At 37.5% G+C, this 20616-nt stretch overlaps 1 protein-coding gene across 2 annotated transcripts in view; it reads right to left on the reverse strand.

Annotated features, from left to right (window-relative positions):
- Col28a1 (collagen type XXVIII alpha 1 chain) overlaps positions 1 to 20616 on the reverse strand; it is a 165245-nt gene that overhangs the window by 130730 nt on the left and 13899 nt on the right. For both annotated transcript variants that reach the window (XM_071612512.1, XM_071612515.1), the window contains exons 4-11: positions 17283 to 17303; positions 15643 to 15699; positions 14157 to 14210; positions 12308 to 12349; positions 8615 to 8641; positions 4859 to 4903; positions 2650 to 2694; positions 1570 to 1623 (exon numbers count right to left, since the gene is read on the reverse strand). In XM_071612512.1, coding sequence (XP_071468613.1) covers positions 1570 to 1623; positions 2650 to 2694; positions 4859 to 4903; positions 8615 to 8641; positions 12308 to 12349; positions 14157 to 14210; positions 15643 to 15699; positions 17283 to 17303 — 345 coding nt within the window. The remainder of the gene's footprint in view (positions 1 to 1569; positions 1624 to 2649; positions 2695 to 4858; positions 4904 to 8614; positions 8642 to 12307; positions 12350 to 14156; positions 14211 to 15642; positions 15700 to 17282; positions 17304 to 20616) is intronic.

Raw genomic sequence — 20616 nt, forward strand, 5'->3', positions numbered from 1 at the left:
CTGGGTTCAATCCCCAGCACCACATAAAAATAAATAAATAAAATGAAAATATTGTGCCCATCTACAACTAAAAAATATTTTTAAAAAACCACCTAAGTATTAAGTAAATCTACTAAACACAAAGAGATATAATCACATGATGCCAGCTTTCTGTGGACCTGTCCTCATCACCACTGTTGCACAGTCACCATTACCACACACACACTGCTCCCAGCCCAGCACCTCCCCAGAGCCCTCAGGAGCTGATGGAGTGGCCTGTGCTACTAAGGCAAGCCTTTGATCTCCAGGCTTTATTTCTTATTTCCAAAATAAAAGTATTGGACTGGAATGATCTCTAAAATCATTTATGGCTCAAACATTCTATAATTCTATTGCTGTTACAATCTCCTGCCCTGATCCCTGATTTTAAGCCTCTATTTCACAAACATGAACATTATCATCTTAGGTAACCAACGAATTCTAGAAACATGCACGTACCATCAAAATATAGATCTTTTGCTTGCTGGGGGATTTCACCTATAGTCAAAGCAATTTCATGAGAACTTCTACTCAGTATTCAACAAGGCATTTCTTTCCCCCAGAGAAAATTAATCAGGGGCAAGCACTGGAAAAGACAATCTCCCCAGATGAAGCTTGAGCCTGCTCCCTCTGAGAAGCCCATTCTATTTTAATTTGCCAATTAAAAGTGGCCTGGGAAATCTCAAACTGTCATTATCTCATTAAAATACTATACTTGTCACTCCCTTTCTTCTCTCTGAAAAGTTAACACTTAAATAGCCCAACTGCTCCTACAACTTAAGTCCAATATTGCACCCTTAAAAGATTAGCATTTTCTAGGGTCAGTTGGGAGAGCAGCTTCTGTAGCTAACAATCACTACAAATTCCACACAACTTCAGTCATGAAGACAACACCATTTATTGGAATATTTACTACATCTGTGAAATGTACTAAGCATTGAAAACAGTAGGATTGCTTTTAACAAATCAAAGTCGCTCTTACTGGGAAAGGGAGTCTTATAACCAGGTCTTTTATAGACCCCTCTTGGCGTCCTCGCTTTGTATTTGGTTCTCACTAAATCCCTCCCTGTCTGTCTTGCCTTATCATCAATGGGTGACATTACAAGCAGGGTACTGATAGTTGTGGTTGCTTAATCTCTGTCGGTATAACAGTTATAAGCTCCATTCCCTAATAAACTGTATACTAAGATGGCATTGTAGGTGGAAAAGAGAATATTTGAATTGTGTTATTTGGTAAGTGCTTTTCAGTTTCTAGTGAGCCATAAAATGACTAAAGGACATGAGTAGGAAAACAACACGGTGAAGAATCTAGATAATGGTTTATGTTTAACAATGTCCCCCTTGAGTAATAGACTAATAAATGATAAAGCTATGCCACTGGCTTCCTGCATATACTTGATTGATTCTGTGTGTACACCTGCAGGTTATTAAGTATTTCCAAAGATGCTTCCTCAAAGAGTCCATTGATGTCAGTCTAATAAAAACATGCGTTACCATAAAGCCACGGGGTGGAAGGCACTCTGCCTGTCTCTAATCACAGGGTCAGATTACCTTATTGCCCTGAAATCCCTTTGGGCCTGGATCTCCTGGAGGTCCACCAATGCCCTGCTCCAAGATGAAAACAAAGAATTAGTTCTGTGTACAAAAGGCTAACCAAGAATGAACCTTTCTTTAAGGTTCCTAGATATCCTAGAGTTAGAAGTCAGACTATATAGCTCAGAGTTACATTGGCATCAGATTCAGTCAAGAAACTGACTGACGTAAAATTCTGAGTTGAATGAACAGCTTCTAAAATAGCACATAAGCTGAGAGCAAACATCTTATTAATGAGGTATTTGTTACCTAAACCTGTGTTTCTAAACTTATTCCCATGCCAGACTTTGAAAAAAAAATTTTTTCCTATTAAGCAATTTTTTTTTAGTATCTAAACCATATAATTGAAATTAATCATTTCCAATAACCAGAGATACTGGCTTGCTCTGACAATTTCAGGCCAAAGCAAAGAAGTTGTTGGCTAGATTCTATGTAGGAAATCTTTGGTAAAAGTACAACTTTCAGCAAACTTTCTGAAAGGTTAAATAAAATTAACTCTTCACACATATATACACTCAGTGTAACTTTAGAAGAGACAAGTCCCTAGGCTGGAAAAACAAATTCAGATTATTTTCTGAAATCCATGCAATTTGTCTAAATTAAACAAATTCCTTAAATGATCATTCCATATTATAGAGGACTAAGTACTTATAGTAATGGAAAAATACAAATATTATAATTTAGAGAAAAGCACAACTCTTCCAATTATAGTAGCAATGCAAAAATACTTTGACTTTCTACACGTACCCAGACTCTGAATTATTTTCGTCTCCTTAAGGTGCTCAGTAAGTAGATTTGCTGGCCAGTACCTGTCTTTAGGGAGCCTGGAGTTAGCTAATCAAAACATGAGGAAAGTTGTTTTCAAACTTTGCTGAAAAATTGGAATCATCTGGGGATCTTTAAAAATATTGATATCTGGTTCCAATCTGCAGACATTCTGATTTAATTGGAAGAGGGTACAAGTGGGTAAAGGGATTTTTAAAAAAAGTTTCCCAGGTGATTCTAATCCAAACCTAGATCTGGTTTTAGTAACCTTACCTGAAGTCCTTTTGGTCCTTTTGGTCCAGGTGGCCCTGGAGATCCCTGTGGAATGAAATTAATAGTAAGTATCTATAAATATCTATCTCCTAAGGGCAGTTATTTTAGGTGGGAGGAAAGGGAATGTCATGTGGCAACAGCCAGTCTTCCCTGGTTATCCAAACACCAAAGCCAACAAGTTGAAATGATTATTTAACAAGAGACCTCAGGTCAGACTTTGTCTTAATAAACAAACTCCATGAAAATCCAATTGTACATGTCAGTTTTTAGCCTACATATTGACATTTTGATCAGAGTAAAGCAATTACTTCACAAAATCCTTTGGAAGGCAGCATGTTTTGGTAGAATAGTTTCCTTCCAATAAGGAATGTCACTAGTTAACAATTTAGTGAGTTATCATTGTATCTAGATTGCTCTTTTGTCCCTCTTCAAGATATGGGATTTAGCAAAATACTGTTATTTTAGATATTATACGAATAATATCTAATATCTCCTTTCCCAGATTCCATTTGTTATGAATAGAGAACTATCAATTTATTTACTCATCTGCCTCATTTTGACATTGAAGTATTTATGATTGCTATTTTAAGTAGTAGTATCACAACCATCTCTGTGTACAAATTTTTGTCCAACTTGTGATTCATTCCTAAGAATAGTTTCCTAGAAGAAGATAAACTGAGGCAGAGACTAGAAACACATTTAGGGTTCTCCATCACTCTCCCTTGTCTCTCAAACCACATATAGAAAGAAACTTCCTCTGTGAAGTTTTTTGTCCATTCCTACCACCTGAATATAGAAAGCACATCTTTATCTTATAGAATACCCATGAAGACTGAATATCATATACTAGTTCAGTGTTTGCTAATCTGATTTGTGAAATAATATTTTAATGTCTTAATTTCATTTATCTGATAGTTACTATGCTTGGACATTTTTCTCATTTCTCTTTTGTATCTCTTCGTGCTCTTAATATATTTTTCTTATAAATTTGTGTGAACTCTTTGTATCAACGACCCTCTTTCATTGAACATAAGACACATTTTTTTTCATATATTTGGATCTCTGACATTGGAGATTCTTAGTCAAACACATCATACATTTGTACAATCACATCAAATTGGCAGTATTTTCTTTCTTTTTGGTACAGAAAACAATGAAATACTTAATATCTGGCATCTTACTCAATGAAACTATATTAATTATTTTTCTGACATTTTTTACTTCATGTTTTTTCAGGTATTGTTTGACTTTGGTTTTTGTCCTGAGTGTCCTTTCTTCTGTATTTCCATGACCCCATGTTCATCTCACATTTTTCAGTTGTCCTCTAGGAAGAACCTCTTCATCATTAAACTTTTCATTTTTCCCAGAGATAATTACTAAGCCTACACTTTGCAGATCCACCTGACCTTTAACTCTATAGTAGTTTAAAAGCTTCCAGGGAGTCTCAAGCTATTTCAAGTGTTTAATTCCATGGACCGGTGTCATTACTCTATCCTCTTCTTTTAACCTTCTGCTTTACTTTCTCTCTTTGTCTTCCTCCCATAATTAAAGATATTTTAAAAGTTTAATATCTTGGGGGCCTATTGTTAATAGTTCTTAGCTATAATGAAAGCTATTTAGTTTTACTCTGTACTTTCTTGGATCTTTTATCGTTATGTTTTTTAATATTCTCTATATTCTTGTTCTATTAAGAAACTTTTTAACGTACTGAATACTGTCTCTAGTTTAAGTTCTTTATCTGTATTTTTATTTTAGCTAAAATAAATTCAAAATTTCAAGCCACTATCCATGCTTAGTTCTTCCAAACTGTTTTTAACTATTTCACTAATTTAACAGAGTTCTTCACTCTTTGGAATGTGTATGATCTCAGTGTTGACATCAAGAGAGAAAATAGATTAAAATGCAGTGTTGGAGTTTGAATTGACTTTACTGGTAATCTCATTCTTCCCACCATGACTTTGTGTAGAAATGACCTCAAATGTTAAGGTATTGCAGAAAAAAGTCTTATGCCCTATAAGAAAGGCATTGGGCCTTCATTCCCTAAGTTAGGCATCCTTTTGTTTGCTACTTCATGTTCCACATATGTGAAAATTGGTCCATTGATTCTCCATCTCTATTAGATCCACATAATTCACCCCAGGAATTTCCTTTTAAGAAAACAGACCAAAAGGTATCACAGCTGTTAATATTTATAAAACATCCTCCTTACTTTGTCACCCTTTATTCCTGGTTTACCACATTCTCCAGGTTCACCCTAAAAAATAAATGCATAAAGTGAATAAGAGGACATTTACAGTCAGTCAAGAGTAGGATTTTTCTTAAGATTCCCAGCAAAATCTTATGGGACATGAGCACTCCACGCAAATTCTCTACAATTTTATCCTCAATACTGAGATTTGCATGGGCATTGAACTCTGAAAACCTTTCTCCATCAGTTGTCCTTAACTTGACAGGATCAAACCAGTCATGCCACCTAATGAGTTGTGACATATTATTAGAGGAATGAAATTAAAAGGAAAGTAACTGATCATCCACCATGTATTAGAAGGGTACCGTGATAAGTGAGCAAGGTCAGCTGAGAGACAGGGGCATAGCAGTGAGCATGCTACATATTTTCCACTATTATGCTCTACTGTACCCTCTTCTCTAGAATGTTGATTTTAAAAAACTAACATTTAATTACGCTTTAGAAATTATTAATGGTTTTAACAGACATTTATGATATTACCTGTCTGCTATAGATATTATTAATCCAATTTTACAGACTGAAAATTTGCAATTCAAAAAGATTCAGAAAATGTAGTCTATATGCATAATGGAACACTACTTAGCCTGCAAAATGGAAATCCTATCATTCATGATAATATGGATGAAACTAGGGGACATAAGTTAAATGAAATAAGCCAGACACACACAGAAAGAAAACTGCTTCATGATTTCACTTCTATGGGGAACCTAAAAAGGTTGAACTCACAGAGGCAGAGAGTAGCATGGTGGTTACCAGGGGTAACAGGTTGGAGTTTGGGAGAAATTTCTCAAAGGATATAAAATTTCAATTAGACAGGAGCAACAACTACAAAAGACCCATTGTACAACATGGTGACCATAATTAGTAACAGCATCTTGTGTTCTTGAAAAGCATTAGAAGAGAATATTTTTAAGTGTTCTCATTACACACACACACACACACACACACACATACACACACACAAAATGGTAACTGTTAGGTAACACATAAGTTCATTAGTTCAATCTAACCATTTCACAATGCATACATATTTCAAAACATCATATTGTATTTTACAAACTATAAAATTTTTGTCAATCAAAATTATTTTACAATAAAAGTAAATGTTTATTTTTAAAAAAAGGTTAAGTGGTTTGCCCAAACAGATGAGAATTGGAATCTCTGAATACTAACTCATCACATCAGACTTTGAAGACTTTTAGGAGTTAAAAGTAAAAAGTCACATCCAATTAGAAAAATGACTAAACTTTCACAATCATAATACAATCATCTCTTACTTATAAAATGTTAGCATTTTCAAATGCTTTCATATATATTTACTCTGAGTCTCAAATCAATTCTTATTTTTAATATAAGGGAACAATTGGAGAGATTAAATGTTTTACTTATGACACATACATGCTAGCCTATAACTCCTAACCCAGTGCCTTCAATATCAATTTCTGCTTCTGCTGCAGCTTTGTTACCTACGTGCTGTTCTAGGACATGCTACTTGGTGTGTCACTATTACATAAGGAAATTGCACCAGAATGTAATTCAATGCATTGCTTCCTTCATCAAGGGAGTTGTGTCATGGGAAATAACTCTCAGCTGAATTTAGCAGTGTTTATAGTAATACAGTAAACTTATATTCTGGTTTAAGCTTTTTCTCATTGCTAAACAGCAAACATTAACAAGACTGGCAGCCAGCCTGAAGACCACATGTAGAATAGCACTCCCCTAAGGAAGGAAATAACAATTGTAATCACCAATTATGGGTGTAAAGCGTGTGCTAAAGCCTTTACATGATTGCTATCTCCATAAGTATATCACCTTGCACAGTACATAATGTACATATACAAGATATATGTATATATACACACATATATTCATATATCCAATCATATATAAGGAATATGAAACTCAGAAAGATTAAATTCTTTGCCTATAATCACAGACTTGAGTCTGTTAAGACTTCCAGATTCATGTATCAGTCACCATAGCCAAACAGGGCACTTTATCATGGGATATAAGTTATTTCCATTGACCTGGCATTTCTTTTTTTTTTTCTTTTTTTTTTTTATTGTTGGCTGTTCAAAACATTACATAGTTCTTGATATATCATATTTCACAATTTGATTCAAGTGGGTTATGAGCTCCCATTTTTACCCCATATACAGATTGCAGAATCACATCAGTTACACATCCATTGATTTACATATTGCCATACTAGTGTCTGTTGTATTCTGCTGCCTTTCCTATCCTCTACTATCCCCCCTCCCCTCCCCTCCCCTCCCCTCTTCTCTCTCTGCCCCCTCTACTGACATTCGTTTGTCCCCCTTGTATTATTTTTCCCCCCAAGGTCATTGACCTGGCATTTCTACCCAAGGTCTACCTGGAGTTTCACTGACATCAGGAGCAGAAAAGAAAACGGTGTAATTCTCTGAGTCAGCTATCTGTTAAAAAGCAATCTTTCTCTCTACATCATTTTTTTCAGATTTTGTTTTTTTATTTTATTTTTTAATTCATTCTAATTAGTTTTATATGACAGTAGAATGCATTTTGACACATGGCACAGGAATGGAGCACAAATTCTCCTTCCTCTGGCTGAACATGACTAACTCAGGGAAAATTGAGTCTTCACTCAGAACAAGTTGAACATTAATTTCTGAATGTAAATAGAAAATCATTCTTGAAGACCCAATTAGAAAGCAATTAATTTAGTAATGTTAGATGGAAACAAAATGAGTCAACCACTAAAATATAAAACAGAAAAGTACCAAAAATACATTCAAAAATCCTTTTGGCTAGAATTCACATTCCATTTGTCCAGACAAATTTGTTAGCTCTAGGGTCCTGAGGAACAGCATTTGTTTGGGGGGCAGATTCCCATCAATGAAAATATTGTATTCATGTTATTTGCCTCAGAAAGGCGTTTTATTTTTTTGGTGGGATCATCAATCCCTGTGGAATAGTCACAATTATATAGTTCTAGGGAGCAAGTACTTCAGAAAGCTATAAACAGATTAGCTCTGTTCCTAGCCTTGGATTTCTGATACTGCTTCTCCTAGTGAAATTCTGGTTTGAATGTCGAAGGTTCAGGGTCACTTTTCTCTGAAAAAATTGTATTTTCCAAGTGAGAACTCTTTCAGTGAATCTAAAATTCTCCAGAAGGTTATATGAATCTTTAAATATATGTGGGTGTGTGTGCACGTGCGCGTGCATGTGTAGAGCTTTCTGGTGTTGAATAACTACCTCATTGTTTAAATCAAGATGGGGGAATTCATATTTTACTCAGGATAAATTTATAATTTTATAATTATGAAAAATTTCAACTTTCCTATGTTAACATTTTTCCTTGCCTCTTCATAATTGAACCTTACATTTATAGTCCTGCAAACAATTTACAATACATTATCACACCCATTATTCCATTTATTCTAGACAGGACTGTATTACCAGAGATCTTGAGTTGTTCAAGGACTTATAGATACTCAGTACATATCTTGACTCCTCCTGACCCTAGAAACAGCCATCTCTTGTTTCCCTCTCAGGCTTAGGAAGAAAATAGATACAGGAATGATTTTATGTGTGCCCTTCAAGCAGGTTTGGGCCATTTTGCAGGAATTTCTGAGGTCTTGGTTACTCAAAATACGATCTAGAAGAGGAACAGTCTTTTCCCCCTGCAGACTCTGTGGGAAGTGGGGAGGTCAAATGGAACCCATAGACAATTCTTACCTTGTCACCCTTGTACCCAGGAATTCCCTAGTTAAAAAATAAATAAAAAAGTAAACCATTATAAAGCAGAATTAGAGGAAGAGCTAGATGTTTTTCATATATAAGATATAATAAAAACATACCTATACATATCTATGCAGTCTTGGAAAATAAGATAATACACATGTGAACTATTTCACTTTATGTTTGGGAAGTACGCATTTATTGAGAAGAAAAGAACCTATGTTTCCCTACTGTCTTCTATTCTATTTCAAACATTTTTTTTCCAACCCTAATCTCTTACTCTTTGGCATCAAACTAAAGGAGAGAAGCTATACTGAAAGTCGTTGTAAAAGTGATGACCCATAACAATTCTTTCAAAATTGTTATATTTACTTTTAAACTGTGAACTATGGCAGCTGAGAATGTCTCTCAGAGGCCATTAGAGAAATTGGCTTTGAAAATGAGCTGAGATAATGGCCTTTGGAATATAGGTAAATAACTGTATCTATTATGGCCCTCCTTTCAAATTTGGTTTCAAATATATAACATTGAGAAAATGAATGGTTCCTCTATCAACCTGATGAGACAGTGGCCTTTTAAGTTATTGTCTTTTATATCAAGCTGGACATGGGGCCAGCACCTCTGCTGTCTTCTGAGTCAGTCCTGGAAATCTCATACAGCCTCCTCCACTGTGACTCTACCCATAAGCCCTTTAAGTGATACAGTATTGAATATTAAATGAACCAGGAAGCTATCCACTCTAAGCAAAATTAATCTTTTCCAAATTGGATTTCATACCTCTTTCATACAACTATATTTTTCAAGCACAAAAACAAAATTATATGGCATATTTAAATCAAGCTGGAGAAACCAATGGCATAAACAAGCTATTATTGCTGTTACATGTAAGTCAGACTACAACATTTTGTCCTGTTATGACTTTTTAACAAAAGGAAACTTCAATAAGGAAATAAACCTTCTTTCCAAATGAGTGGTCCCTGAGGAATAGAACATAAAAGTAGAATTAGTGGAAGACATGGTGAAACTACAATTTAATCCAGTTTAGAAATATTTATTTGTTCATGTTGTTTAATTAGGAGTGTGCTTAAAATTAAAGGTCATATTATAGATAACCACCTATAATGGAATTCCTATTAAAACCATTCATGCTAAAAAAGCCTGTTCTTCTAATCTCAGGAACCTTAGGGCACTCTCCACCCATTATAACACACATCCATATTTATAATTCTGTCATCACTTTATACTAAAAGAGTTAAGATTATATTTTGGAAGGAGACAATATAGCCTTACAAAATAAAGAAATATTGTTTTTAAGTAGTCTTGTCTTTCTTTCTTTCTTTTTCTTCCTGTTTTCTTTCTGAAAATCATGGTCAATTTACTGTTTGGTTGTTACATCAGGGCATTTTTTTTTTTTTTTTTTTTGGCCATTATACATGACCTCTCTTAATTACTAGTTTTTATATAGTCAAATTTATAATATCCAAAATGGCACCCAAACTGCAAAATTTCTCATTTTCCTATTTCTAGTAATGGCACCACCACATTTCAAATCACACAGAATCAAAATTTTATCATCATTTGTTTTTTCTCTCCTTGTCTTACCATTATATCCCTTTAATTCAACCTGTTCAAAATTCTGCAACCGCTTCCTGCTGTACTTTAAGCCCACACTTCTGATCCTGGCCTGCAAGGTCCTATATGATTAGCCCCTGCCTATCTCTAAGGCCTTGTCGCCCATCACTCATTAACATGTTCTGGGGTTATTTCCATTTCTTGAGTCTACCAAGCATGTTCCTGTCTCTGGGCCTTTGTCTCTGCTCCTTCTTCTTAGACTACTTTCATTGCCTTGTTTTATATTTTCATAGTACTTCTCTGACTGAAATTATCTATTTGTATGGCTATTTCTTGTTTCCTTCACTGAAACATTTGCTAAGACAGGGACTGTCTTGCTCACGCCTGAATCCCCAGCACCTAACAGAGTGCCTGGCATATAGCAAGTACTCAATAAATATTTGTTGAATATATGAGTTAGAATTAGTCAACACATGTGGTCATTTCCACCACTTCATGGATTCTCACAATGGTCTTCTTTTCTATTTTGTCTTTGCTGTAGCCTGATATTGTTTACTTAATGTAAGCCAAAAATGTGAACTACATATATAATATTAAATGTCCTAATAGTCACATTTTAAAGGTAAAAATAAGGAGGTGGAATTAATATTATATGTTGTTTATACCAACAGGTTTAAAATACTGTCATTTTAATATTTAATCAATATAAAAATTACCAATGAGATAATTTTTTGAACTAAGGCTCTAAAATTCAATGTATATTTTACTCCTATAGCACACCTCAATTCAGAGTAGCCATGTGTCAAGGGCTCGATAGCCACATTTGATTGGTGGTTTTCATACTGGCCAGAGCAGATTGAGCCAATGTCTGTGTTAACTCTCCTGTCCACTACAGTAGCAGACCTTCTTCTAAGTGCTTCTCTTTCTCCTTTTTAGAGTCTCATTAGATTAATCATCACATTACACAGCTTTTGGGTCATTGTACCTCATTAAAATTTCAGGGGCTTCTCATCACCTAGTAAAACCCAGACCTTGCAGCAGGATTGGGCATTTTGTCCAATCCACCCTTCACACTAAGTCTCACAAGAAACCCATTTCACCATTCCCCATCAGTATCCTCCCTTAGATTGGTGTTTATGGCATTCTCTCCATCTGCCTGTCTTTTCCCCAACCTGTCCTATCTTTGCCTGTTGCAGCCTTATATCTTTAGGAATCATCCTGTAAAATATACCTGGATGACTCCAGTTTCCTCTCAGTACCTGTTCATGACCTTTTAACAATATTTTGATATTCTGTTTCAAACTGTAGCTATTTGGAATATCTTATCTCTCCTAAGACATAATAAGCTTTTTAAAAATATACTTTTATTTTTCTTACTAGTATGCATATATCTATAAGAACCCTAAGAAATGTTCCCTGAATAAAATAACACAAATTTCTGAATGAATGCTTAATGAGACTGTAAGAGTTTCTATCAGATTCTTTCACAAAGTTAATTAAAAATACCAAGAGAACAGTACTTAAATCTCTTGGTCTGAGTCCAGGGCTTATACCCAAGGGGACAAGCAGAGAGGCACCACACAACAAGGCCTCCTTTTTTCACTTTCTCTGCTATTTGCTACCCTTACCAAAATGCTCAGGAAAATGAAAAATAAGACATGCACTATATTATTTCTCAAGCAATCTTTGTTATCTTTTAATTTGGGAGATAAGAAATCAACTAAAATGATAAATGTTATTTTGTTTGTAGATTGTATTGACAACAGCATAGTTTAGACAATGTAATTATTATGACATTGAAACTCAACTTATTCTTCATCATGAAAAAGGACACAAGAAATAAAGCAAACTGCTTTTGTCATTTGAGCCTTTCACAAGTGTCCAGTTAAGCTTCAGGGACTGTCATAGGGTTGAAAACCCCTGGTTCCATCAAAGTATATTCTCCTCACATTTTTATTTCCCAAGGTCATATATGTCTGATTGCCTGCCTGAACCATCAGAGCACAGGTAGGTGAAAGTCGGGTTTGCATTTGCCCTGAGGGGATCAAAATGGTCAATCCCAGAATGTTAGCATCCCGAGATCACTTCCATATGAAGGCATTCCAGTTGTGTACATACCCCAGGACCTCTTTCTCCAGTTTCTCCTTTTTGAGCATCACCCTACAACAAACAAAAATCAGTCAAAATTCCACAGGCTTGCAGAGTGATTATTGCTCAGTTGAATGAATGCATTCAATTCAGAAGTCTCAGACTAATAGGTTAACCCAGTTAGGGAAGAATCTTAAGACTTTACTATTGGCACTATCACATACAATATAAGGAAGAAAACAGCAGCTCAGATAAACTTTGCCCTTTGAGTATAAAGCTAAATATACAGGATTCAGGTACATTTTTGCAGCTTAGGACACATCCCAGTTTCACAACATGGTCATTTTTTTTTCTCAAATAGAGCATTGTATTTGCTCTGAGCCGGACACCCTCGCTTTTCTCCAAGAGGCTTTGGAATGTTTTCCAAAATGTGTTTAGGAGTGATTGGTTGATGTCAACAAGACTTAGGAAAATAAATTATGGAGCAAGAAATTACAAACTAAATACATGACTGGTACACATTAACTTATAACAGGTATTTAAAACAACAACAAACAGCATGATGGCATCAATTCAAGCCTACGTAAGATGAGTGAATATAGGGTGTGTGTGTGTGTGTGTGTGTGTGTGTGTGTGTGTGTGTTTTAGAATGAACCAAAGATGCTATACATTCCCTTTACTTGGCAAGCAAGCAATTGCCAAAAATACTTTCATGCATATAACATTATATTTTCCATACTTTCCTAAAAGTATTTTCAGAAATAGATTGAGTCAAAATTTCAAGTATTTGAATGTCTCCTCTTTATTGCCCAATTTATTCCAAAATATCTGTGCCAAGTTATCTTTGCAATGAAGAGCAAACCAGCTTCACTACCATATCACTATCATTAGTTATTACTTTAAAATTGCCATGTTAGTTGCTATAAGAAAAGAAATGTTCTTAAAATTCAAAACACCCAAAAAGCAAACTAGGTAAACTAGAAAACTACTTCTAAGGAGCCTCTGGATTCCAAGTTTTTAAAATGTGAATTATTAGTGTTAAAGGGTATCTCATTGTCTTTATTTAAGTTTCTTTCATTACCTAATAAAATTAAATGTTTTTCTATTTTTTTTCTTTACTGGTTTTATGTCCTCTCTTGAAAATTGTGTCCTTTGCCCACTCAATTATTAAAAACTTTATATTTTCTCATCAGTTTTACAAGTTTTTTATGTACTATAGAAGTTAATCCAATGTCCCTTGTATTCGATGTCTTCACATTTTAACTATTATTTTCACTGTACAGAATTTTGCCTTAAGTTTTCACATAGTTATATTTTCTATTCTCTCTCTTTGTGATTCCTTCAATCTTTCTTGAATTTAGAACACTATTGTCCCAACAGTAATATAAATAGGTAATTTTTTTTAATCTGTGATTTTTTGGATAGGTATACACATTTAAAAATAAAAAGAATTAAGAGAAACGACAAATGATGTTCTAGGACAGAGAAAACATCTGGTATAAGTCAGTTATCCATAATGCAGATCCATAAAAAACACAAGTGCCAATGTGAATCTGATGTGGCACATGTATTAGTGGTTCATGAAACATTGTCCTAATTAATTTGGGCCATTATTATTCAAGTAAAAAATTCTGCTTAGCTAATGTCCCTAGATTTCCTAAACTTACAGTCTAAAACTTTCAAATTCTATTTAGAATTTGTAAAAGCAAGCAAACAAAAACAAGATAGATAATACAGGAAGTCAATGTCCTATATTCTTCTTAAAACTCATCAGATTCTTGCCATATATTGCAATGCTCTTTATTTTCTTTATGTTTATTCTTTAAGTAAGTCTAGACAGATATACACTGATTTAAAAGAAAGCAGTCTATTCATTTACCGGATTTCCTTTTGGTCCTCGCTCACCTTTAATACCTGGGTTTCCATGTCTACCCTGAAGGCAAAGAGAGAAAAAATTATTTTGAGCAAGTATTCTATTAGTTTTCTTTATCATAATTTATGATCTGTCACATCCCACAAACAAAGGAAGATTATAAAACCTTCACAGAGATTCGACTCTTTTCTCCCCTTTACTACTGTACTGTCTCAGATGGACAAATTCTGCAATTGTTTAAAAGGATAATATCTCTTTCTTCCCAACAATTACTTCTTCCCCAAATAATTACTTTTCAGTTGCTTTGTAAACAAAATCAAACTCAAAGATTGAAAGGAATGACTGAACAGGCAAAAATATAGGAGTTATTCCTATTCTCACTTCATTGTGGACCACTATAGTCCCCCACCTCTGAGTCACTTTTGAAAGAACCAGACCAGCTTGCTTGTCTTTGGTCACAGAGGTTCTGATATACAGGGAACAACCTCAAAAGATAGGAGAAGGGAGCTCCCCAATCCTGTTCCAGAAAAGCACTTTGTTTTACTAGGCTCAAGCCACCCAAAATGTTGCTTTTCTGAAAACTGTTTTTGGAGAGCTTAATAAATATTAAATAACATAGCTCTATGGTTTACCCCTATTAAAACATAAGTGGCTGAAATGGTAGCTTAGCTTAGCAACTGTAAACTTTCTTACTAGCACTGTTCATTTTAAAACAGAATATCCTTTCCTCTGGCAACTTTATATTGGGGTTGTGGGGACAAACAAGTTCACTTCTTAACACCTTCAGTGCTAGACTGATTTGAAAAGGAACAAGCTTTGGAATCAAGTCTCAAGGTAAAATGTGTCATATTCTCAGATATTCACAAAATGCATACCCCTCCCCACCCCCAAATAGGAGCATTAGTTCAAAATCGAATCCATGTATTTTGTGAAACATCTCCCCAGGCTTCTGAACTCTAAGGATAAAGTTTGCAATCCCATCAATAAATGAAATGCGTGATAAGCAGCTTGGATGCTTTCTGATATCAGTCAGAAAAATATTCAGCATCTCTAGCAGTCTTAGTGTCATTTCAAATGGTTTCCAACTACACAGATGGCACTATTGATCCTAGGCTAGAATGGACGATGGTATCAGATATCGAATTGTCATACTAAATCCCACCATTTATCTTTGATTGCCCAGTGATTGCTTCCATTTGACAGAATTTACCGAATCTCCCAAAATGCCCTACTGGCCTCTCCAGTTGCTGCATTGCTGTGAAGGCAAGAGCTTCCCAAGAGGACTGTGTCCTTGCTTCTAGTAAAACAAAGCTTTCCTAAAGTACTGATGACCTGTATTATCGTTTTCTGCATTTTCACTTCATTATTCAGAAATCATGGGCCCCCATTATCCAATAAGCAATGACACTGAAAAGCCCTTTCTGAAAGCAGTTTCATCACTGTGCCATCACCGTCTTCATCAGCCTCAAGTTTGAAGTAATAATATACTCACAGGAGGCCCTGGTTCGCCTGGATCCCCCTTCTCACATTCACAGATCTTGCGTTCACACTAAATCAATAATGAAACACAGTATTAAGCACACATTGAAATATAGTTAGGATAGCATTTCAAATATTATCCAATACACAACTGGAACACTCCCTTAGAGAAAGCTGACCTTGCAAGTTTATGGAGATTTTGCTCTATTAAATGATTCCAGGCAAACTCAGGTCTATTAAGAGCCAACTACTAAAGTATTATTAAACTTTGCTATGGTTAAATAAAATAGATATTCTGTCAAAGATTTATAGATACCAATTAAAATAGGAAAATAAACATTTTCAGTGGACTTTTGGAATATCTGCTCTACTCTTCTATATAACACATGAACGCTTCATTATAGACAAATATTAAGTTCTCCTTTACTTAGCAAAAGAAAACATTTAACTTATACCACATTTTGTCAATCCTAAGAAGCACATTTTTCCTCATATTAACATCTCTGAAATCAAAGTGAGTCTTAGAATAGCTAACAGGTCAAATATGACAAAGTATTTGTTTTCTGCACATGCACTTCAAGACTTACAGAATGAAATGGAAGAAAATGCCAGAGAACACCAAAAAACATGCTTCATTGACAATGGTTTTGATGGTGCAGAGGCCAGAATTATGTGGAAAAACAAGGGCATTGATTCAAGATTTAGACACTGAGGTGAAGTTTTAGGAAAAAAAAAACAATTTATTTTGCTTATATTTTTCTCCATATATATGCAAAAAAGTAATACAGGATTTAAAAGTCTGTATCTAAATAAATGTAAAAGGATTCTTTCCATAAATGTAAAATAAAAGTTGCAATTGATGAGAAGGCATTTGTATCACTGTTTAATGGGCAAAGATGTTTCCTTTATTGATGGGACATAAAATAATGTTGTATCTGTGCATAATTCAATGAAACCTGATATTTTACAAGGTTTGGTTGACTTCTATTATCTTATGCAATGATAACTGTAAATGTCCTGATGTTAAGCAGTTTATTGAAAAAAGTTCAGATGTTCCAAACTCTTTCTTTTAAGAAATGCCCACATTGTTCGGGAATCCTCAGCAAACTCATAATTATCTATTGGGCAATATCCTATCCAATCTATTGCTGTTGGCCAGCTTCCATTGTCCTATGCCCTGGTTGCCATCATGAGGCCCAATTTTCTCCACAACAGGAAAGACAATGAGCTTATAGTCAACCAGCCTGCAGCAGGGGATGATTCTAAGCTCTTTTCTCTTAGCACTAACCATAAGCTAGCCAATACCGGGAACATCTCCCCAAGTACAGGGACTCCACGAGTAGCTGATGTCAGAGATGAGTTTAGAATAAAAGAAGCCATGTCAAAGTAAGCAAAAACTATGCCATTTGGTTATCACTGATTTCTAAAATTATTTTTTAATCATATTAAATAGTCCCTACTTTTCCTAAATTTTTCAACCTACAGTGGATATAGTGGCAGAAAAATCAGATGACTATTTTAAAAGAGAGTGGTTCGAAAAGAATTAAGCATTTTTGTTTAGTCACACCTTAGCTTCTAATGTGAATTATAATGTTGATCTGATAATGTAAGCTTTCAGAGTCATTCATAGTAATCAAAGCATGTGGTGCTTACCTTCTTTTCAAATAAAATATCCTAGGAGGGAAAAAAGAATGAAACATTAACTCAATTAATGGTTCTGCTTCCAGCTTCTTATTATTCTTAATTATTCCCTATGGGATATGCAATTTCCAAGTAGAATAGCAATTGAGCCTTTTTAACCTTGTAAAAGCAATAAAGCCTGCCAGCCAACCACCCAAGGAGCACTCTCAGCCATGTAATAATAGGAGACATGAAGGGCACTAACATTAAAAATTACTCTATGCTTTCTAGGATCTTTATCCTATTGCATTCTGTGCTTTATCTTTTGTTTCTTTGATCAGCATTATACTCTCTATAATTTAGCTACAAACTTAATCAGTCATAATGAGAATGTCCTTACTTTTACTTACAAAGACTAAGGCAGAATACATAATTGTGTATTTTCCTTTCTGCCATTTTTTCCAGCCTTATACATGTGTGAATTTATTCTTTGGCATCAAAACATTCATTTTAAAGTCATAATTTTGTGAAATATAAGTGGGCTTTAGACAGTTGTTAGTTAGCTTAGTCAATAATGAACAGGTGGGCAGAGGAAAGGACAATGAAGGAGAGACATTGGACATATGCATTAAGAAAATCCACCAGTTAGGATCACGAGTTCAAAGCCAGCCTCAGCAAAAGCGAGCTCTAAGCAGCTCAGTGAGACCTTGTCTCTAAATAAAATAAATAGGTCATAGTAGAGGGAACTGGGACCGAAGACAGAGCAGGCCCAGCGGCCTGCTGAGGGGCAGAGCCGCCCCCCACCCCCCTCGCCTGCCAGGTAGGGGAAGGGTGACCACCGACAGAAAAGGCCCAGTGGCCCAGGGCGGGACAGAGCTTCCAATCACTCCTGCAAGGTAGGCGGGCCTGCGACCCACCGGCAGAAGAGGAGCAGTCGCCTGCTGAGAGGTTGAGCCGCCCCCTCCCCCTGCGCCGGCATAGTAGAGGGAACTGGGACCAAAGACAGAGCAGGCCCAGCGGCCTGCTGAGGGGCAGAGCCGCCCCCCACCCCCCTCGCCTGCCAGGTAGGGGAAGGGTGACCACCGACAGAAAAGGCCCAGTGGCCCGCGGCGGGACAGAGCTTCCAATCACTCCTGCAAGGTAGGCGGGCCTGCGACCCACCGGCAGAAGAGGAGCAGTCGCCTGCTGAGAGGCTGAGCCGCCCCCTCCCCCTGCGCCGGCATAGTAGAGGGAACTGGGACCAAACACAGAGCAGGCCCAGCGGCCTGCTGAGGGGCAGAGCCGCCCCCCACCCCCCTCGCCTGCCAGGTAGGGGAAGGGTGACCACCGACAGAAAAGGCCCAGTGGCCCAGGGCGGGACAGAGCTTCCAATCACTCCTGCAAGGTAGGCGGGCCTGCGACCCACCGGCAGAAGAGGAGCAGTCGCCTGCTGAGAGGCTGAGCCGCCCCCTCCCCCTGCACCGGCATAGTAGAGGGAACTGGGACCAAAGACAGAGCAGGCCCAGCGGCCTGCTGAGGGGCAGAGCCGCCCCCCACCCCCCTCGCCTGCCAGGTAGGGGAAGGGTGACCACCGACAGAAAAGGCCCAGTGGCCCAGGGCGGGACAGAGCTTCCAATCACTCCTGCAAGGTAGGCGGGCCTGCGACCCACTGGCAGAAGAGGAGCAGCCGCCTGCTGAGAGGCTGAGCCGCCCCCTCCCCCTGCGCCGGCATAGTAGAGGGAACTGGGACCAAACACAGAGCAGGCCCAGCGGCCTGCTGAGGGGCAGAGCCGCCCCCCACCCCCCTGGCCTGCCAGGTAGGGGAAGGGTGACCACCGACAGAAAAGGCCCAGTGGCCCGCGGCGGGACAGAGCTTCCAATCACTCCTGCAAGGTAGGCGGGCCTGCGACCCACCGGCAGAAGAGGAGCAGCGGCCTGCTGGGAGGCAGAGCCGCCCCCTCCCCCCCGCGCCTGCAAGGTAGTCGGAACTGAGACCACCATCAGAACAGGTCAGACCTGCAACCGAGAGACAGAACAGGCCCAGTGGCCTGAGGAAGGGTAGAGCCGCCCCCCCCCCACACGCCTGCAAAGTAGGCGGACCTGCGACCCACTGGCAGTACAGCCCCAGAGGCCTGCAGAGGGGCAGTGCCGCTGCCTGCGCCTGCAAAGTAGGCAGAACTGCGACCACCGACAGAACAAGCCTAGCGGCCCGCAGAGGGACAGAGCCGCCGCCCGCGCCTGCAAGGACGGCGGACCTGCTACCGACTGGCAGAGCAGGCCCAGCGGCCTGCCGGCGTGGTAGGCACATTGCCCCAATTGGCGGAGGGGCAGAGCCGCAGCCCGTGCCTGCGAGGGAGACTTTGCAACTATACAAGACCAATATAAATATATAGGGGGAAAATTCAATACCACAACAGTTTCACCAAGAAGAAAGGAACGCGAACAGTATGAAGAGACAAGGAAAGAAAGGACCACAAGCATTGCAGGTCAACTCAACTTTAGAAGAGGTAATAGCTGCAGCTGATGGAATGTCAGATAAAGAGTTCAGGATATACATGCTTCAGATGATCTGGAGTCTCAAGGAAGACATCAGACAGCAAAATCAGACAATGAAAGATCACTTCAACAATGAATTACATAAACAAATCCAAGAAGCAAAAGATCAACTATACAGGGAAATAGAGGTTATAAAAAACAAACAAACAGAAATCCTAGAAATGCAGGAAGCAATAAGCCAACTTAAAAACTCAATTGAGAATACTACCAGCAGAGTAGAACACTTAGAAGACAGAACATCAGACAATGAAGATAAAGTATATCAACTTGAAAAGAACATAGACAGCTCAGCAAGACTGTTAAGAAACCATGAGCAGAACATCCAAGAAATATGGGATAACATCAAGAGACCAAATTTAAGAGTCATTGGGATACAGGAAGGAACAGAGTTTCAAACCAAAGGAATGAGCAATCTATTCAATGAAATAATTCGAGAAAACTTCCCAGATTTGAAGAATGAGACAGAACCCCAAATCCTAGAAGCCTACAGGACGCCGAATGTGCAAAATCATAAGAGACCCACACCTAGACACATTATAATGAAGATGCCCAACATACAGAACAAGGAGAGAATTTTAAAAGCTACAAGAGAAAGGAAGCAGATCACATTTAGGGGTAAGCCAATCAGGATAACAGCTGATCTTTCAACACAGACTCTGAAAGCTAGAAGATCCTGGAATAACATATTTCAAACACTGAAAGAAAATGGGTTCCAACCAAGAATTGTGTTTCCAGCGAAATTAAGCTTCAGGATGGAAGATGAAATTAAAACCTTCCACGATAAACAAAAGTTAAAAGAATTTGCAGCTAGAAAACCATCTCTTCAAAACAT

Source organism: Marmota flaviventris, chromosome 1 (assembly GCF_047511675.1).
Source record: "Marmota flaviventris isolate mMarFla1 chromosome 1, mMarFla1.hap1, whole genome shotgun sequence".
NCBI lineage: Eukaryota > Metazoa > Chordata > Mammalia > Rodentia > Sciuridae > Marmota > Marmota flaviventris.